The sequence below is a fragment of the Vitis riparia genome, chromosome 12 (assembly GCF_004353265.1).
Source record: "Vitis riparia cultivar Riparia Gloire de Montpellier isolate 1030 chromosome 12, EGFV_Vit.rip_1.0, whole genome shotgun sequence".
NCBI lineage: Eukaryota > Viridiplantae > Streptophyta > Magnoliopsida > Vitales > Vitaceae > Vitis > Vitis riparia.
In genome coordinates, this window is record NC_048442.1 from 14,985,997 (window position 1) to 15,005,509 (window position 19,513).

The window sequence follows — 19,513 nt, forward strand, 5'->3', positions numbered from 1 at the left end:
AACAACCAACAACATTGATACCATCACAAACAGTACTTAAAGGACCAGCAGTATAATTAAAGAAGAGTTTCATTTTACTGAGCTCTGTATACCAGGAATATATAATAATTTTACAGATAAAACTGCCTAAGTTTTTTAAGTCTTTATTTCAGACATGTGATTCAACCACATTGTCAAGCTTCCTCTTTGTAAACACAATTTTAGCCTAAAATGTCCTCAGTTTCAAAACTAATCATGATTCCTGCTGTTTAGACATCATGAGACTCAGATATTAAAAGTTAGAAATGCCAGCGATAGTATGTCGTGTGTAGCTAACACCGAATTTCATTTGGCAAAGTCTTTTTGCTAGTCTCTCATCTAGCAATATACAATATGAATTTTTTATTTTTATTTTGATAGGTAAAATAAAAGTAAATATATAAAGAAGCACCTAAGGAAAAGAGTAATCTTCCTTGGGACCACCAATGCCAATGCTACTCTTCCTAAGCCTCAAGATCTTAGGATTGAATTCTTGTTAACTTGACCAAGTTTCCCCATTTCCTGCAGAACCAAGATGAGTTAGAGTTTCTTTCACTTTCCAATAATAAAATTTCTGGTCAAATTCCAGAACTGACCTGCAACATGAGTTCTCTGGAGATACTTCATCTATTGTATAACAATTTGAGTGGAATGATTCCCCAATGCTTGACCAACTTCAGCAATTCTTTGTTTATGCTGAATCTGGAAAGCAACAACATTTATGGTAACATTCCTCAAAGATAACACCATCTCAAACAACTTAAGAGGTTATTAATGTCAGTCAAAATCAATTAGAGAGAAAGATACCAAGGTCATTGACCAATTATAAAGGGCTCAAAATCCTAAATCTTGGAGACAATCAGATCAATGATACTTTCCCCTTTTGGATGGCATGTCTTTAGGGGTCAGATTCCTTCTCCCTTGGCAAATCTTTCCCACCTCACTCGTTTGATCTGTAAAGCGAAACTATATAAATGGCGAGATCCCCACTCTTGCAAACCTAACCCAACTAACTGGTTTAAACCTGAATATAATCAACTAAAAAAAATCCATCTTGGTTCATGAACATCCCCAATTAAAATTCTTAAATCTTGGGCATAATAAATAACACGGTCCAATTCCAAGCTCAATATTTAAACTAGTAAATCTTCAAGAGCTTCATCTAGGTTCAAATAACTTCAGTGGCACATTGGAGCTGGACATGCTTCTTCACTCCAAAATCTTGCTCCACTTGAGTTATGATAAAACAATTTATCATTCCATACCAACATCAGTGTCAATGCTACACTTCCCAAGTTTGAGATTTTAGGATTGGATTCATGCAACTTGAGTGAGTTCCCAAATTTCCAAAGGAACCAAGATCAATTGAAATTTAGAACGTTCTCGCAACAAAATTCATGGCCAAATTCTGATATGGATATGGAAGACAGGTAAAAAAACTCTTTCAGTTTTACAACTCCTTAACCAGCTTTGACCAACCTCCTGTTATCCTTCTGGGGCCTAGTCTAAAAGTTTTAGACCTTAGTTCTAATCTTCTGGAAGGATCACCCCCATTCCCACCACCTTCGCCTTTTATTATTTTGTTCTGAGCAATAAACTAAATGGAAATCTTCCGCCACTAATCTGAAGTGCTCTAGATTTGTCCAACACCACCTTGAGTGGCAGGATGCCATGATGTTTGATCAATACAAGCAATTCTCTGTCTGTTCTGAATCTATGAAACTCCATCACTAATCTGCAGTGCTCTTGATTTGTCCAACACCACCTTGAGTGGCAAGATGCCATGATGTTGGATCAATGTAAGCAATTATCTATCTGTTCTGAATCTATAAAGCAGTAACTTCAAGGGAGCCATTCATCAAGCATTTGGCACAGGAAACAGGCTAAAGACAACTAAACAACAACTTAAGTGAAGAAAATGGAAATCAATTAGAAGAGCAGATGCCAAGGTCATTGGCCAATTGTTCAGAGCTCAAGATCCTAAATCTTGGAAACAATTGGATCAATGGCACTTTCCCCTTTTGGTTGCAATCTCTTCTACAATTACAGGTTCTCATCTTGTGATTCAATAGATTGCATGGTGTTATAGGAAATCCTAAAACCAAGATCAATTTTCCCGAGCTGCACATCATTGACCTCTCTTACAATGTATTTTACAGGTAATTTTTCCATGAGAATGCTTCCAAATTTGGGATGCTATGAATATTTTGGATGAAAATTGCTTCACATATATGCAGAAAAGCATGAATTTTCCTAGCTGAAGGTTCAGGATCATTGGCAATTACACATACTCCATGATGATAACATCCAAAGGCATGCAGAGGTTATACATGAAGGTCCCTAATATCTTCAGTACAATCAATCTCTCAAGAAACAAATTAAAAGAATAGATTCCAACCTCCATTGGGAACTTAACAGGCTTCTATTGCTCAACCTTTCTAGCAACAGTCTTACAGGCCACATCACAACATCGTTGGATAGTTTAATAGAAGTAGAGGCAGTGGATCTTTCTTAAGAAAAGCTCTCCAGAGAGATTCCTCGGGTACTTGTGAGGATGAAAAGCCTTAGTTGATTCAATGTTTCTCAGAATCATCTCAGGACACCTATACCACAAAGTAATCAATTTCATACATTTCCAAACAACTTACATAAGGAAAACCCAGGATCAAATGGAAGCCCTTTGTCAAAGAAGCGTGGAAATTCTGAAGCATCACCACTGCCACCTTCAACCTCCCAACAAAGTGAAAACTCAGAGACTGGCAGCAAAATTAAATTGATGATAGTATTGATGGGATATGGGAGTGGACTGGTAGAGTAATTATGGGGCATACTTTTGGCAAGAGGCAACAAAAACAGATAAGGCAGAATAAGAGAGGCAGAAATTGAAGGTAGTAGTTTATTGTTTTTGTCTCCATTTTTCTTTCTTTGGAGTTTAGGAGTGAAGTGGTATTACTGTATGGAATGAACAGGGCTTTGGAGATTTGCATGTAGGGAGCAATGAAACTTGCTTGTCTCTATCAACCAGTAATGGTGTCAGTTCTCTCAGTCAAATGTCCCATTTTTACTCTGCATTTCCCTTTCTTTTTTTTTTTCCTTTTTTTTTTTTTTTGATAAGTATTTTTACTCTGCATTTCTTAATCTCCAATTCTTTGTTTTGAGAGGTGTCAACACCTGCCATTTAGTTGTAAGTAGTAAGAAATGCAAACATTTTTACACTCCACAAAAATCACTGTCGTTTTATTAGTATAACAATGTCATTCACTAACTTGTGTTCTCTGTTTCTTTTGTTCCTGCCTCCATTTCCTCATAACTACAGAATCATAGTCATTTTCCTTTTTGTTTCTTTTTGCTACTATAATTCATCATTTTGCCTTTATTGGGTGGTATGGAAAGAAAGAAATAGGATAGCATTTGACAATGAAGAGTTTTCAGTACATAAGTTGAAATATTCTTTTGTGTGTGGTTTATGGTCTTGGACAAAGTTGTTTATAGATGTTGGCCCTTTATCTTTAATCAACTTTTTTGATTGGTTGGGCTCTAGGTAAGAACGGGTGAGGTTTTTGTTTTCCCTCCTGTTTTACTCTTTTTAGCCTTTTGGCACCTGCTGTATACTTCCTATATGCCTTAAGTTACCCTCTGGGCTTCCTTTTTCTAATCAATATATTCTCTTCTGTGTTTACCCATCAAAAAAAATAATAATAATTCATCGTTTTGGTGGAAATACCAAGATAAATTCATGTAAGAGCTCAAAGAAGCAATAAAAATTAAGCAAAATAAGTATTAAAAACAACATTAATGCTGTCACAAACAGTGCTAAAGACTAGCAGTTCAATTAAAGAAGAGTTGGATCATACTGAGCTCTATAGATCAGGAATCATACAATAATTTTACTGGAAAAGGTTGTTTAAGATTTTAAAGTCTTTATCTTATAGACGTACAAACAGTATGAAGGTTTTTCCAACTAACCATGGGGGTTTGGGTTTCACATTTCTACAAAAGGCACGTAATTTATCAAATTATTTACACCTCTTGGATCCCATGGTTTCTCATTTTCAAAAGTAACTGTGATTTATGCATGCTATATAGAGGCATTGTAGAAACTCCACTAAAAATTTTAAAAAGCTCTAGTGGTGGCATGTTGAACAGGCCTAAGTTAGAAATAATAAAGCTTATACTCCCCAGGTGGAGAGAGCATCATGTTGGCAATGAAATAAGAGGAACAAAGATTCCACTGCAGTTAGACACCACGAGGTGGAACCATGGGGAAACCATTGCACGAGACCTTACTCCTATGTATAAAAAATCATTAGTTCTATGCATCCTAGTCAATAGTGCTAAGAAAAAGTAAGACATTATGGGATCATTTATGTACCTTTCCACATTGATAAGCCTCCGGATTTTACTCTTATGTTTTCATCTTTTAGTGTCTATGCAGCCACCCTGTGATGATAATGACAGAGCAAACTTACTTGAATTTAAGCAAAGCTTCTTGGTTGATAAGCATGTTTCTGAGGACCCTTCAGCTTATCCAAAGGTTGCAAGTTGGAAACAGGGAGAGAAGCAGTGATTGCTGCTCATGGGATGGTGTTGAGTGTGAAAGAGACACTGGTCATGTGATCGACTTTAACCTTGCTAGCAGTTGTCTCTGCAGTTCTATCAACTCCAGCAGCAGCCTCTTCCACCTTATTCATCTTTGAAGGCTTAATCTCTCAGGCAATCATTTCAACTACTCTCAAATCCCATATAAAGTTGGTCATCTTTCCAGGCTAAGAAGCCTTGACCTCTCCACTTCCTCATTCTCTGGCCAAATCTTATCGGAACTCTTAGAGATATCCAAATTGGTTTTCCTTGATCTCTCCCACAACCCAAGATTCAAGCTCCAAGAGCTTGACCTAAGAAATCTAGTGCAGAACTTTTTTTTTTTTTTTTGGATAAGTGCAAATTGTATAAAAACACCAAAAGGGGCGCACCAACGTACACACGGTGTATACAACGGCCGCCTAACAACGCTAAAAAGGATAGGGAAAACAAAAATACTCCATCCCTCAATCCGTCCCCACCAATCAATAAAATCAACTAAAAACATAAAAGCATGTTATATAAACAAGTTTGTCCAAGATAATAAACTACACAAAAACAAGAACTTCAACCTTTGAACAGAAAACTCCAAATTGTCCAGAAAAGACACAAAGGCGCTGCTCTCCACACTTTCTTCCCATGAACGAGCCCTGCCACCCTAAAAGGGTCTCTCTAACAGAAGCATGAATCACCCAACACACCCTGAACAAAGAGAACAAGAGTTCCCACAACAGCCTTGCCTTCCCACAATGCGAGAGTATATGGTCAATTGACTCCTCATGAGCATAACAAAGGGAGCATCTATTGGCTAAAGACTACCCTCTCCTTTGCAATTGGTCTATAGTCAAAACTTTCCCCCATGTTGCCTTCCAAGCAAAAAAACTAACCTTAGAAGGGACCCAAGAATTCTACACAATTCTAGTAAGGAAAGGGCTTACCCTTACTTCCTCAAGGATGAAATAGAGGGAAACAAAAAAGGATCCACTCTTTGTAATAGCACAAAACACCCCATTCTCCCTCTCCTCAACCACCACCTTGTCTTGAATCCTTGACAAGAAGCATTCCACCGTCTCAATCTCCCAGTCATTGAGAGATCTAGAGAAGCTTGGGTTCCATCCACCCCCCCTCAGAATAGTGCACCCACAAATCCGCCACCCAAACCTCTTTTAAGCTAGCTAGAGCGAACAAGGAGGGAAAGGACACACATAAAGGCTCATCCCTACACCATCTATCTCTCCAAAACTTGACCCTTCACCCATTGCCCACTACGAAGAGAGTTCTAGAAGAGACTAACTCCCACAAAAGCCTTATAGCCTTCCATAGACCAACACCATAGCTGCCCCTCACTTCCTTAGAGCACCAATCCCCTTCCAATTCCCTAAATTTACCACAAATAACTTCTCTCTCCAAAAGGCATCCCTTTCCTTAGCAAAGCGCCAAATCCATTTGCAAAGGAGAGCCTTACTAAGAGAGTTAAGACGTCTAACTCCAAGACCTCATTTTCTTTTATCTAAACAAACAATATCCCACTTCACTAAATGAGGCTTATTCTCTAAAGCCCCACCTCCCCACAAAAAGTCCCTTTGAATCTTCTCCAACCTTAAGCAAACTCTCCTCGACATCCAGAAAAGAGACATAAAATAGATTGGCAGGCTAGCTAGCATCTAAACCTTTCTTCAAACCTGTCCCAAGCCACCACCAAGTTATGGGCAGTTCCTAGAGGGAGCCCCAAATAAGTGGTTGGGAGCGCACCCACTTTACAACCAGATATAGCAACCAACTCCATTACATTCGACACCCTCTCAACCAGAATAAGTTCACTTTTATCTAAATTGATTTTCAAATATGAAATGGCCTCAAACCACATGAATAACCAACTCAAATAAGTCATTTGGAAAGAGGTGGCATCACAAAAAACCAAAGTATCATCTGCAAACAACAAATAGGAAATCTCCAAGCCCTCCCCATTTCTCCCTAACACTTTGAAGCCAAACAAGTAGCCACCCTCTCTTACTCTTCCAAGAAGGCAACTGAGCACCTCCATAGCTAGAACAAACAAGTACGAGGATAATGGATCCCCTTGCCTTAAGTCCCTAGCGCTCTGAAAAAACCTCGAGGGAGTACCATTCACTAACACCAAGAACCTTGGAGTTGAGATGCACCAACTAATCTAATTGATCCACCTTTGTCCAAAACCCATTTTTCCTAACACCTCAAATAAAAAATTTCAGCTTACATGATCATAAGCTTTTTCAATATCAAGTTTACAAAGCACCCCTGCTCTATTACTTCTCAACATTGAGTCAGTTGTCTCATTAGCTATAAGAACCGCATCAAGAATTTATCTTCCTTCCACAAACGCATTATGATATTTTGATACCACTTTTCCCATCATTTTCTTTAGCCTATTAGCTAACACCTTAGCCAATAGCTTATATAGGTTGCCCACCAAACTTATCGGCATAAAATCTTTCAACTCTTCAGCTTCTCCTCTCTTTGGAACCAACACTAGAAACGTTGCATTGAGGTTTTTCGCAAAGCACCCATGTTCGTGAAATTCCTTAAAGAAACTCAAGACCTTAGCCTTGACTACATCCCAGCAGTGTTGCCAAAAAGCTAGAGAAAAGTCATCCAGCCCCAGAGTTTTATCCCCATTTAACTCTGACAAGGCAATGAACAACTCCTCCTCACGAAATGGTTCCTCCAATTTTACTGCATCTTGACAGTGAAGAACAATAAACCTCATGTCCATTACACTAGGGCGCCACTCCCATGGCAGTCTTGACAGAAGTGACTGAAAAGCCTGAACAATCTCTTCCCTTATATCAACCTCCTCTGTGAAAGAAACCCCGTTAATCTTCACCTTAGTCATAGTATTCCTCTTCCTATGAGCATTTATCATTTTGTGGAAGAAACCGGTCTTTCTATCCCCTTCCTTCAGTCAGACCTCCCTAGATTTCTGCCTTCAACTTGTTTCTTCCATTAGAGCCCATTTCTTAAGTTCTGCCCTTGAGCTCTCCCTGGCAAACTCCTCCTCAAAGGATAAGGTACCCTACGCCTCTTTAGAATTCCAGAATTCCACTTGAGATAGGGCCTCTAAATTTTTAATAGCCACATTCCTAAAAACTTCAGTGTTCCACCTCTTCAAGAAACCTATAAGGTTTTTCAATTTTTCTACCAAATCAAAGCTGAGGGACCCCCTAAAATTAAGGGTCATCCACCAAGACTTCACTAACTCCTTAAAATCTTCCTCCTTAAGCCACATATTCTCAAACTTGAAAGGAGAATGGCCTCTACACACACACACCCCATCCAACAGAATTGGAGCATGGTCTAAAACAGGTATAGGCAACAAGTCCTGTAACACTCCATGGAAATTACCTTCCCAATCATCAGACACCAAGCAGCAATCTAACTATGAAAGGACTTGATTATTCAAACCCACCCCCCCTCCCCCTCCTCCATGTGAAAAGGCCCCCTATCAAGTGAAGATCTCTAGTTGAAGCTCATCTATGACCTTTGAAAATCTTCTCATTGTTGTAGACAACCTCTGGTTGCCACCAAAACGCTCCTAAGGGAATCTTACAACATTGAAGTCGCCCCCAATACACCATGGGTCATTCCATAGTCCCCTTATAACCCCCAATTCCACCCAAAAATCCTCTTTAACACCTCTCTATGTAGGGTCATACACCCCAGTAAAAAACCAAACAAAACCATCATCACAATTCTTAAACCAGCAAGAAATTGAGTAAACCGCAACCTCCATACCCACCAACTCAAGAACTTTACTATCCCAAAACACTACAATCCCCCCAAAAGCCCCCCTTGCATTGACCGCACCACACCTAAGGACATATCTTGGATTTTGGTCTCCTGAATACAAACCAAATCTAACTTCTGCATTTTGATGAAAGACTTCAGCACCATTCTTTTGTTATGGTCATTGGCCCCTCTTACATTCCAAGACAAAATTCTTAACTTCATGAGTCCCCTCCAGAAATTGCCCCCCAAACATTAACCCTACCACTCTCTGAGTTTGTGCCCTTATAGCTCACCAACCACTCCAGTTTCTTCAGCTCCCTTTCAGACTGAGAAGATGCAGATTTGTCTTTCTTTCTATCACACTTCTGCCCATTAAGACCCTTACGAGCCTTTATTCGCTTCAGCATCGCTAGAATCTCCTCCTCATGGCCCTCGGTTGGCATTCCCAGAAACCTACTAAAGGCAGCCAACCTGTCAAAATCTAGGGCAGAACTTAACCCACCTAAAGAAACTTCATCTCAGCCAGGTGAATATTTCTTCAAAATTACCTGATATCTAGACAAATTTATCTTCAATGACATATCTATATCTTGAAAATTGTGGATTCCATGGTGAATTCTTTACAGGCATCTTCCACCTGCAAAGCCTACAATTTCTAGGCATGAGGAGCAACCCAGATCCGACCAGTCATGTGCCTGAATTTCATGGAACCAGTCTCCAAAGTTGTTGGCCTTGCTGGAACAAGTTTCTCTGGTCAGCTACCAACTTCATTTGTAATCCTTGATTCCTGAAATGAACTGGACGTCAGTATATGTAATTTCACCAGGTTGGTTCCACCTTCACTTGGTAACAACCTTACCCAGCTTACTTACCAGGACCTTTCAAATAACTCTTTTAGGGGTCAGATTTCTTCTTCAATGGAAAATCTTACTCAACTCACTTGATTTGATATTTCTTCTAATGATGTCAGTGATGAGACCCTGTCTTGAATCAATTTGTTAACTAAACTCACCTTTTTGCACCTTATGCAGATCAATTTGAATAGTGAGATCCTACCTTCTCTTGAAAACCTAACCCAACTAAATTTCTTAGCCCAGCAATTTGGTAAAAATACATCTTACCTCATAAACCTGACCCAATTATCATCTGTCAAGGTACTCAGTTGGTCAGTACAAGTGTCAGGATTTGTGGTAGAGGCACACATTCCCATATTTGATTCTTGCCACTGATTGAATACCTAGATTACTCAGTGTTGGTTTGTGGTGTGTGCAGCAACAACCTGAGGTTTGGGTCCTCATGGAGCGCCAAAAGGCTCAGCCATGGAAGGTTCCTCAGTTATCAAAAGAACAAAAAAAGAAAAGAAAAAAGAAAAAAAAATCTGACCCAATTAGCATTTTTAGATCTAGGGTAAAATAGGTTAGATGGGCAAATTCCAAGCTCAATATTTGAACTAGTAAACCTTGAAACTCTTGATCTACCTTCAAATAACTTGAGTGGCAAAGTGGAGCTGGATATGTTTTTTAAGCTCAAAAATTTTACTTGGCTTGGCTTGCTGTATAACAAATTGTCATTCCTCACTAAAGATCAGTGTCAATGAGACTGTTCCCAATTTTGAGGTTTTGGGGTTGGCTTCATGCAACTTGAGCGAGTTTCCCATAATTGAGGTTGTTAGTTGTTTCTGAAAACAAAATTTCTGGCCAAATACCAAAATGGATATTGAATGTAGGTAAAAAAACTTTATTCACCATATTCCTCACAATAACTTCTTCACAAGATTTGACCACCCTCCAGCTTTCCTTCCATGGACTAATCTACTACTTCTAGACCTTACTTCCAATCTGCTGCAAGAATCACTACCAGTTCCACCATCATCCACCTCTTATTATTTTGTCCAAAACAATAAGCTAACAGGAAACATTCCACTATCAATGTGCAACTTGAGTGTTCTTCAGATTCTTGATTTGTCAAACAACAGTTTAAGTGGCATCATTCCGCAACATTCGAATTCAGCAGTTCTTTATCAGTATTGAATCTACGAGGCAACAACTTCAATGGGAATATTCCTCAAACATGCATCAATGGAAGAAGCAGATTAAAGATGATTGATTTAAGTGAAAATCACTTAGAAGAGCCAGTACCAAGGTCCTTGACCACTTGTACAGTGCTTGAGAGCCTTAATCTTGAAGACAATAAGATCAGGAATACTTTCCCTTTTTTCCTGGGAGCTCTTCCAGAGTAAGAGGTTCTCATTCTGTGATCTAACAGATTCCATGGTGGACTGGGAGTCCTAAACCAAGTTTGAGTTTTCCATGTTGCAAGTCATTGAAGTCTCCTACAATGGTTTTACAGGTAATTTATCACCAGAATATTTCAAATTTGGCCTGCAATGAAAATTTTGGACGCAACACAGTTGACCTATATGCAGACTTCCACAAGTTTTCAGAAGCAATGGCTTACCTTAGTTCATGTTACATATTCACAATGACAATGATGATGAAAGGCATGGAAAGAGAGTCTGAGAATGTCACTGATAACAGCCATTGAAATCTCAAGCAACAAATTCAGTGGAGAGATTCAAGAATCCATTGGGAACCTCAAGAGGCTTCATTTGCTCAACCTATTTGGCAACAGTTTTACAGGTCAGATCCCATCTTCCTTGAAGAACCTAGAACATCTTGAGTCATTGGACCTCTCTCACAACAAGCTCTCAGGAGAGATACCTCAGCAACTAACAAGGATAGATACCTTGGGTTCTTCAATGTTTCCCACAATCACCTCACAACGAGGGAGACAATTTAACACATTTCAAAACAGCTCACATGAAGGCACCACATTTCAGACTCTGAGCCATCACCACCACCACTTTTAATCTCTGAGCAAGATGAAGACTCAAAGTACACGATTAAAGTTGGTTTGATGCTAGTGTCGATGGAATATGGAAGTGAGCTAGTTGTGGTGGTTATTAGGCATACCTTGACCACAAGGAAATATGAACAGTTTGTGAAGACTTTAAGCAGGAGGAGGAAAAATCAGAGAAGGGAAAGAAAGAAAGGATCCAGAAGTTTTTTTGATAGGCAATAATATAATTTGATAAACAAACACCATAGAAACAGCACATTGAGGAACAAAGGGTGTATACAACAAGCAACAAAGAAACAACCAAAAAATGGAGCCAAGGTATAACCAAAACTAGAGTACAGAACAGAGAGGAGCCAGAAGTTGAATTTGTGTTTCTTTACCATTTTTATTTCCTTGTTTCTAACTTCTTTTGACTGGTGGGTAAGGGTGGTGATCACTTGTTTGGGAAGGAAGGATGAGTTTGGTATTGCTATACAAATTATTTACATGTATGTAGTGTAACTAGCTTGTCCTTATTACTTTTTCTGTCTGCAATCTCCGTAAAAATTAAAAATAAAAAAAATATCTGTGCCTTTCCTTCAACCATTAATCTTCTTTTTCTTTCCTCTCAAATTATATTTTTCGTTGAAACCTGCAGCTCGCTTTTGTCTCTTTCTTCTTCAAAGCTGGTACAACAATCAAGGATATTTTGGGGAAAGAACCACCACATTGTAGGATTCTCTGTTCCCCCAATGTTGTTCCAGAACTTTCTCCATTTTCTTTTCCTAGAATTGAACAACCAGCCTGCTGCTCCACTTCATCCCATCTGGATATTTAATATCATTTTCAACTTTTTCCATTTGGGTATCCTTTAAAAATATTATTGTTTGGGCATCTTCCAAAATACAATCTATTGTCCTCCTGTGCTTGACTCTGTTTCTTGAAATGTTTCTTGAAATCCTGAATGGTGAAACTTGTTTGTGTTCACAGTATCCATGGACCATCGATTCATCAAAAGTCCTCAATTGCATTTATGATCCCTTTTCTTCCTTGTTCCCTTGTAATCTATGCCTCTTTGTGTTTCAAGTTGTCAAATCTTCAGTTGCTCTTAGTTTTTTTTTTTTAGATAAGTGAGCGCAAATAAATTAAGAGGCAAAAAGCCACAAAGCATACAAGAAGTATACATAGCAGCCTAAGCAAAAACAAAAGAACAACACACTCACCAACCCTTAAGGAACGGCAAGCCATTCCAAAAAACCTAAAAGTGAAGAGGACTCCTCTCCCATATACACCCTAGCCCAACTCCACAAGTTATAAACAAAAGAATTTTTCAACTTCTAAATAGCTAGAGAGCCCCCCCTGAAAGCTAATCTATTTCTCTCCTTCCAGACCGTCCAAAAAATACACAACGGAATGGAAGTCCAAATCTTTTTCCTCTTTTTCCCCACAAAAGGGCCCCTCCAACTAAATAACATCTCTTTAACTGTCTCTGGGAACACCCAATTAGCCCCAAGCAAGGCAAGGACCATCTCCCAAAGAACCCTTACAACTATACAGTGTAAAAGAATATGATTTACATTTTTTGGATATTTAAAACATAAAACTGTCTTGTGATCTACCATTGAGGCTATCTCATACTGCTATTCAACGTATTTCCTTCCCTCCCTACAGTTATGGGATCTTCCAGGAGGCATGAGATGTTATTGAATCCACTTCCTCACTCCAGGGGCTTTCAATCAATCTCAGTGAGAAGATATTCCATAAGACAAACGCCATAGCCACCAGAGCAGTATTAGGTACTTTTTTGATAGGCAAAGGCATAGAAAAAGTATATATTAATAAAAACAGGGCGCCCAATGGCCAACCCAAAGCATACAAGAAGTACACAACCAGGCGGCTATAGACACAAAACAAAAGAAAGAGGGGTACCAAAAAATCTCACCCACCTTCATCTAGCACCCAACCAATCAAAAAAGTTGATTAAAGAATTAGGACCTTCATCCATACACAACTTAATCCAAGATCAAAAACTACAATTTTAAAGGTTTGGTTCCAAGTTCACTTTGCAACCTCACCAGCTTAGCTGTATCAACCTTCAAACATATTTTATGATCACTTGAAGTAAATTCTAGGATGGTTTTAATCATATATTTCCACTGATCATTTGAAGTTAGTCTAGTTAACTGTTTCTCTAATTACAAGTACTTTTACACCTTCACCTTTAGAGACCTAATCAAATAGTCACAACCCTCACAGGGTAAAGTATTTTTCAGGTGGTTTATACAAGCAACTTTCTTGCATAACATTGCCAGAGTGGGGATAATATTGCTTTCAGTTTTGATAACAGGAAGGAGTCAACCTTTTGTGTGCATGATATTGACCACTCATTTAATCCACTATATGTAATTAATTTAATCCTTGGTTGCTTGGTCAGTAAGTTTTGTTTCTTGTCTTCTTATTGCACATTGTATATTTTCTTCTTCCAATCCTATTTTTCCTAGAAGTTTGCTGACAAAAATTTACTCATCCAACATACTAAACAATGCCTTGGACAATTGGATAAAACTCAGAAAATTGGTAAAAGATGTCCATAGGAACTCTAATAAAGGCATTGCCAAACCCCCAGCAGCACTAGTCCCAAACATACCCCTCCAAAAGAAAGCTGATTCCATTTTACTCAGGAGTTTGTTGTAAAACAATTATTATTTCTGAGATCAGTTGAAGCAATAATACAAATACCAGTAAAATCCTAACCCTCTACCTGAATTTTAGGCAACTTCTGCATTTATGACATCATAACTGAAAGATGAAATGATAATTCATCAACACTATGCACATAAACATGAGAAGGATCACTGCAGAAGATGAATATAGAATGTGAATGATGATAAATAAGATAATATCAAATCAACCAAATGTAAGTGGACTGCATATTTACAGGCAGAAGAAAAGGATGCATGTGGAAAATTTGCTTATGAATTTTTTCTGCAGTTACAAAACAAGTACAGTGAAGAAAGATCTTACAAAACAGAGCACAATTCCTACTGTAGGCTCAAAGTTGGAAATGTGCTTCCAAAATGACAAATAAATAGCACCTAAGCCTTAAAATTAACAAAGATAGGACTAGTATATGTGAACTTAAAAATTCTCTCCATTTTCTTTTTCCTCACTTTCTGCCCTAAAATTGATAGTTTTGGATTTATCAAAACCTTCTGGCATGAGATGTTTCATTTCCATCTCTTTGCACAACTTCAGAGCCAATTCTTCCTTCCCTGACAACCAAAGTCCCCTACAAAGTTCTGACAATGTATCTGAATCAGGAGCTATAGATCTTTCTGACATTTCCCTCACAACTTCCACTGCTCCATCAAAATCCTCATTCTTGCAGAAGGTGGATATCAACATCTTGAAAGTGTGATAATTTGGATGGCAGCCACTCCTTATCATGCTCTTGTATAGCTGAAATGCACGCTCGGAGTTTTTTCTCACACACTGCCCAGTAATAAGTGCAGAAAAGGTCGAGGAGTTTGGAACTAAATTCTCCCTATCAAGTTCTTTAACCAGATATGCAGCTTTCTTTGTCCTACCCTCCATGCATAGTCCCAAAATCAATGCATTATAAGTCAAGATATCAGCCTTAATTCCATTTCTTAACATCTCGTCATGAAGTCTCCCACCCATCTCACTGTTTCCCACTTGGCTGTACCCATTTATCAAAGTATTATAAGTTATAGTATTAGGAACTACATCATTAGCTTTCATCTCACTAAAAATCTTGTTTGCTTCATGCAATTTCCCTCCCCTGCAGAACCCATTGATAAGGGTGTTGAAAGTAACATCATCAGGCCGCACCCCATTCTTCTCCATCAGGATTTTAAGCTTCATACCTGAATTCAGAAGGCCCTTATTACAGTATCCTGCAATCAATGTATTATAAGATGTGATAGTAGGACTAAAGCCCATGGTTTCCATCCTTTTAAAGACCTCAATAGCCTTTTCTAGTTTCCCCCATTTGCAAAATGCACACATCACCATGTTCAGAGTATAAACATTTGGTGAAATCCTATAACGCTGCATCTCCCTATAAAATGTCAATGCAATATCCCCTCGTTGTAAACTAATTGATGCACTAATATATGCATTGCAGGACTCAACTCTAGGCAAAAACCCATAATCCTTCATTTGGCAGAACACATCAATGGCATTCCTAAGCTTCTTCATCTGAGCATAAGTCTTAAAAAGTGAGTCAAAAACGCAAGGCGAAGAATCACATATTCGGTACGAATACAGTATCGCCTCAAAGAGCTTAGAAGGAAGATCTATTGAACCCGATCCTAGAATACCCTTCAAAACAGATTCTGCAGATTTGAATTTGTGATTCTTAGTAAGAATGTGGAGAATTATTGAGTAAGCCTCAAGGGTTTGGCAATTGGGGTTTTGGGCTTTAACCCAATTGAAGAACTCAAACGAAAGAACATGATCCTTCTTTATCTTTAACATAATGTGCTTCATTCTGTATGGTGTTAGACCGGTCGACATTGAATTGAGCTTAGCCCAATCCGAGTTTATGAGGTGACTGTGTGCTACATTCACAAAATCAAGGTCTTGACCTCTGGGTTCAGGAATTGTTCTGTGTGGCACTGGAATTGGATTCCAACTCCGCATGTAATTGGGGGTTTTGGCCGCTCCATTGAGCAGAGTTGAGAATCCACGAAATGGGATACTAATCATAGCTTTCCCAGTTGCAGAAACTGGGTTGAGAAAATCAATTTCCAAAATAGCTTGTAACAGGAATCCAAATTCTTCGAATCAAAGGATGAAATTTGAGAAGACGGAATTGGGTACTGACCTTACTGGAAGAGATGATTGAATGCAAAATCCCAAATCAGGGTTTTTCCCGAAACCCAAGTTCAAACAATGAGAAAGAAGAAGGGATGATGGAAGATGAACCAGGAAATCACAGCACCGGAAAACCCACATCACCTCCGACCCATCAGCGTCGCCGCCGCCGGCGACTCTACCTCTACCTCTCCGGTGTTCCCAGAAAATCAAGAGACAGAAAACCGAACAAAATTTGAAAACAAGAAAGGAAACCAACTAAAACATACCCTTCGTCCTCCAGTTTTAGAGGAATCAACTCAAATCCATTCTGTGAATACAGTTCTTGGATTGTCTGGTTTAATTTGTCTAATGACATAAGAATTAAATACTTACAAAAATTAAGGAGATTCGTATCATGTGTCCGTCCACTCAGAGAAAGATTATGTGAAATCTATTAGACGGGCATGGCATTAATACTTTGCTACCAACCTTAAATCTTTTATTTATTTATTTTTCATGGAATTTCATATTTAGAAAAATTATACTTTAGGATAATGTTTTATGAAGAAAAAAATGTGTTATAATTCATAAGAGAAGTAATAATTTTTTTATTTTTATATTAAACTCTTTATAAAAACATAAATTATTTTAATAAAATTATCTAAACAGTATTCAAAGTCCTTAGAAACCTTTATTTTCTTAAAGTCAATTAAAATAGATGTGCAAAATTCGATTATATGGAGAAAGGTGTATATCATAAATGTAAGAAAGATAAGAATTTTATTTAAAAATATTTTTTTTTTCTTACTTTTTTACTATTATCCTTTGAGCATCTATTAAGTAATAACCAACTAAATGATATAATGCAATTAGTGAAATGATGTCATGTGTTCATAAATTAATGGGATAATGTCATATCATAGATGTGTGGACCAATGACATAGTGTCAAGTGTGCGTATAATCGATTTATGAGAAAAATATACATGAATAGCGGTATCAGTCCCTCAAAGTAGTTCACATCCCTCTCATTCGAACTAAAACAAGCTTAGCAATAAATAGAGTAATATCATCTTAATAGATTTCATCTCCGTCTATTAAACCAAAATATTTAAATCATCCCATAAATTTGATGGTAGAGAAGATCCAACCCACCACTAAGATGCATTGAACCTAATTAATCAAATAAGGATAAAAACATCTTAAGTTATGCTACCTAATACCCTAAGGTTATGTTTGGTTCCCAAAAAATACTAAGGAAAGAAAAAAAATGTAAAGGAAAATGATTTTTTCATGTTTGATTGTCCAATGAAAAATATAAAAGAAAATCAAATATAATTAAAACTAATTAAAAACTTATGTATTTTAAAATTACTTAATCTTTATAATAATGAGTTAAAATAAATAAAATGAGTTTGAAGTAAAAAATAAAAATAACTTATCAACTTTTAATCTATTTTTTATTTTCCTTCACTTTTTCTTTCTTTCTATTTTTCCTTTATATTTTCTTTCCCTTGCATTTTCCCTCAAATTTTCTGAGAACTAAACATAGCCTAAAGGAAAGTATAATCGATTCTTAATTCGAATGCGACAACAACTATGTGAAAGTTTAGATTATCACTCATCCTAATAATTTGGAGTGACAACAAAGAATAGGTTTATGAAACTAGCAAATGAAAATGGGGTTATGACTTATCATCACTCATCCTAATAATTTGGAGTGACTCCTTTTGTCCATAAAACAAAGTAAATGGCTCCATCCTGAGATAGAAAATTAATGAGACTTTCCCTCAACATTTGTCACAAGCAAACATCCATGACACAAGTATATCTATCAAATTTATATTAGATTATCACCTTATCTTAATATATTAGAGAAATAGAAAGTTTAGATTCCAATAACACCTGATGAAGACAAAAATAAAAAATAAAAAATTGCACACATACAGGGACCTTCCCCCACCCCCCCCCCCCCCCCCCCCCCCCCCCCCCCCCCCCCCCCCCTCCCCTCTCTCTCTCTCTCTCTCTCTCTCGAAATGATGAAATGGTCACGTCCCCGATGAGGTGGAGTATTTTTCAAGTTACTCAACAGCGGTGTGAGTTGGATTAATTAAGCTTTATATGAAAAGTATTTTTGAAAATACTTCTTAAAAATAATTTTTAAAAAGCATTTTATGATATTTTGCTTAAAATAAAATTATTTAGGAATTTGAAAGGTTGTTAACATGTTTTCTGCTTTTAAATAAGGTTTAATTTTTATATTTTAAAATATGTTTTAAAAACAACTTTTATTTATAATATTTTATTTTAATTATTCTTTATATTTGTATAATTATTTTTAAAACAATATTTACAAAAAAACAATTGAAAGTGTTTTTTGAAAATAGTATGTTTTTTTATTTTTAATAACAGAAAAATCTTTTCTGTTTTTGAATGCTAAACATATTTTGCTGTTCTTTTATTTTACTTTGGAGTATAAACAATTTTTGCTCCAAAAAAATTGTTTTCAATCAGAAATTAATGGAGAGCTTAATGTTGCTTTCAGGGTAGATTAGAGAAAGGAACCAATCTTTTCCTGCACTTGACATTGACAATTACTTTAAGCCACTATAGATAATTAACTCAATCCTTGGTTTTCAGTCAATGACCATTATCTATATAGTTTTTTCCTCCAGGAGCTTGCTGACAAAAACCTACTGATCAAGCACTAAACAATGGTTCAGAAAGTGGGATTAGGCTCAAGGATTATTAAAAGGTGCCTGTGAAAGAGCTGGAAACAAGTTAATTATCAGTAAGTGTGATTTGGCCATATGTTGAAGCCATTTACCTTAATTTTTGTATAATGGATTAGGAGTTTTGCCCTCAAAGGTACCCCATGAAACAAGTAATGCCCAACAAACACCACCACAGAGAAAACTTACAACCATTTCTTCCTAATTTTTCAGTGATGAAAGCTTCAGATTCCGGGATTTTTCACTTCCAGCTAAGAGGGCAGTTAGCAGGCTTAAGGCCCTGGCTGTGACCTCATGGTTTGTTTTCCAAGTATTCTTCTGCTTACCTTTTATCTACTTGTTTGTTGGCTGGTTGCATTGTTTCTATCATTTTATGTACTTGGGAGCTCAACGTGCCTTTAGACTTTGATTAAACAAATGAGTTTGTTTAATTCTCCTTGACCTTACTCATTGGTATGTGGTATGTGGGATTCATATATGTTATAGTACTAGTTGTTAATGAATTCCCTAATCAAGCCATGCAGGCCACATCAGTGGACATGTGAAGTTAATCTAGACCCTTTTATGTTATCATTTTCTGGGCACCCAAACAGTTTCCATACCCTTGATGGGTCTAATTTTGACTGGTTGCTGCAAAGACTGTAGAGGACTGACTGACTGACCATGGATAATCTGGACACATGTGCTCAACCTTTTTCGATCAATTTGGGTTGGAAATCTATGCCTTGGGTTTAGGAATCAAACAACTAATTTGGGTAACTTT

General features: G+C 37.4%; 1 protein-coding gene across 1 annotated transcript; it reads right to left on the reverse strand.

Annotated features, from left to right (window-relative positions):
• Positions 1-59: 59 nt before the first annotated feature.
• On the reverse strand, positions 60-16,449 carry LOC117927128 (pentatricopeptide repeat-containing protein At4g26680, mitochondrial). The gene is made up of 3 exons (XM_034846537.1): positions 13,961-16,449; positions 615-720; positions 60-540 (listed from the first exon to the last, which is right to left on the reverse strand). The coding sequence occupies exon 1, from the start codon at positions 15,928-15,930 to the stop codon at positions 14,338-14,340; it is 1,593 nt and encodes a 530-aa protein (XP_034702428.1). The 5' UTR covers positions 15,931-16,449; the 3' UTR covers positions 60-540; positions 615-720; positions 13,961-14,337.
• Positions 16,450-19,513: the final 3,064 nt, after the last annotated feature.

Bases quoted from the DNA above. Each gene is read 5' to 3' on its own strand.
- LOC117927128 (XM_034846537.1), bottom strand. From the start codon at position 15,930: ATGATTAGTATCCCATTTCGTGGATTCTCAACTCTGCTCAATGGAGCG.